This window comes from Priapulus caudatus, unplaced genomic scaffold, assembly GCF_000485595.1.
Source record: "Priapulus caudatus unplaced genomic scaffold, Priapulus_caudatus-5.0.1 Scaffold19730, whole genome shotgun sequence".
Taxonomy (NCBI): domain Eukaryota; kingdom Metazoa; phylum Priapulida; class Priapulimorpha; order Priapulimorphida; family Priapulidae; genus Priapulus; species Priapulus caudatus.
This window is the reverse complement of record NW_014596791.1, coordinates 1-572: the sequence shown is the minus strand read 5'-3', so window position 1 is coordinate 572 and position 572 is coordinate 1. Positions and strand designations below refer to the sequence as shown.

Sequence of the window (572 nt, the reverse complement as noted above, 5' to 3'; positions counted from 1 at the left end):
GTGTGTGTGTGTGTGTGTGTGTGTGTGTTGTTGTGTGTGTGTGTGTGTGTGTGTGTGTGTGTGTGTGTGTGTGTGTGTGTGTGTGTGTGTGTGTGTGTGTGTGTGTGTGTGAGTGCGTGCGCGCGTGCGCGCGTACGTGCGTTCTACGTGGATACTTGTGATAATGGGAATGCTATCACTTGTCTCCCTTCCAGAAGCTCTCGGCAGGATCCATCGAGAAACTACAGAAGACGTTCATGGAAGAGTACGACATCGATAAAGACGGCAAAATTGGAATCTCAGAGGTACGTTCGAAAACATTGCTGCAAACGTGGGCGCCGCTGCGTACGGCTATCGAATCTGGCATTTTAGATTTTTATTTTTACTTTCTACTGAAAATATCAACGACTCTCACCTGTTCTTTCATGTGCAAGATGGCGCAGCTACTACCTACAGAAGAGAACTTCCTAGTGCTTTTTAAAGCCGAACATATGCTCTCTAGTGGAAAGGATTTCATGCTGGCGAGTATACACACACGTACATCACACACGTGCGCGCACACACACGCACTCACACACACAGACACACAGACA

General features: G+C 47.7%; 1 protein-coding gene across 1 annotated transcript; it reads left to right on the top strand.

The window, feature by feature from the left end:
• Positions 1 to 194: 194 nt before the first annotated feature.
• LOC106820538 (calbindin-32-like) lies at positions 195 to 500 on the top strand (the record flags this gene model as incomplete). The annotated part of the gene is given in 2 exon segments (XM_014825047.1): positions 195 to 284; positions 414 to 500. Coding segments are annotated over 2 exon segments (177 nt in total), but the record flags the coding sequence as incomplete, so codon positions are not given.
• Between the last annotated feature and the right edge of the window lie 72 nt (positions 501 to 572).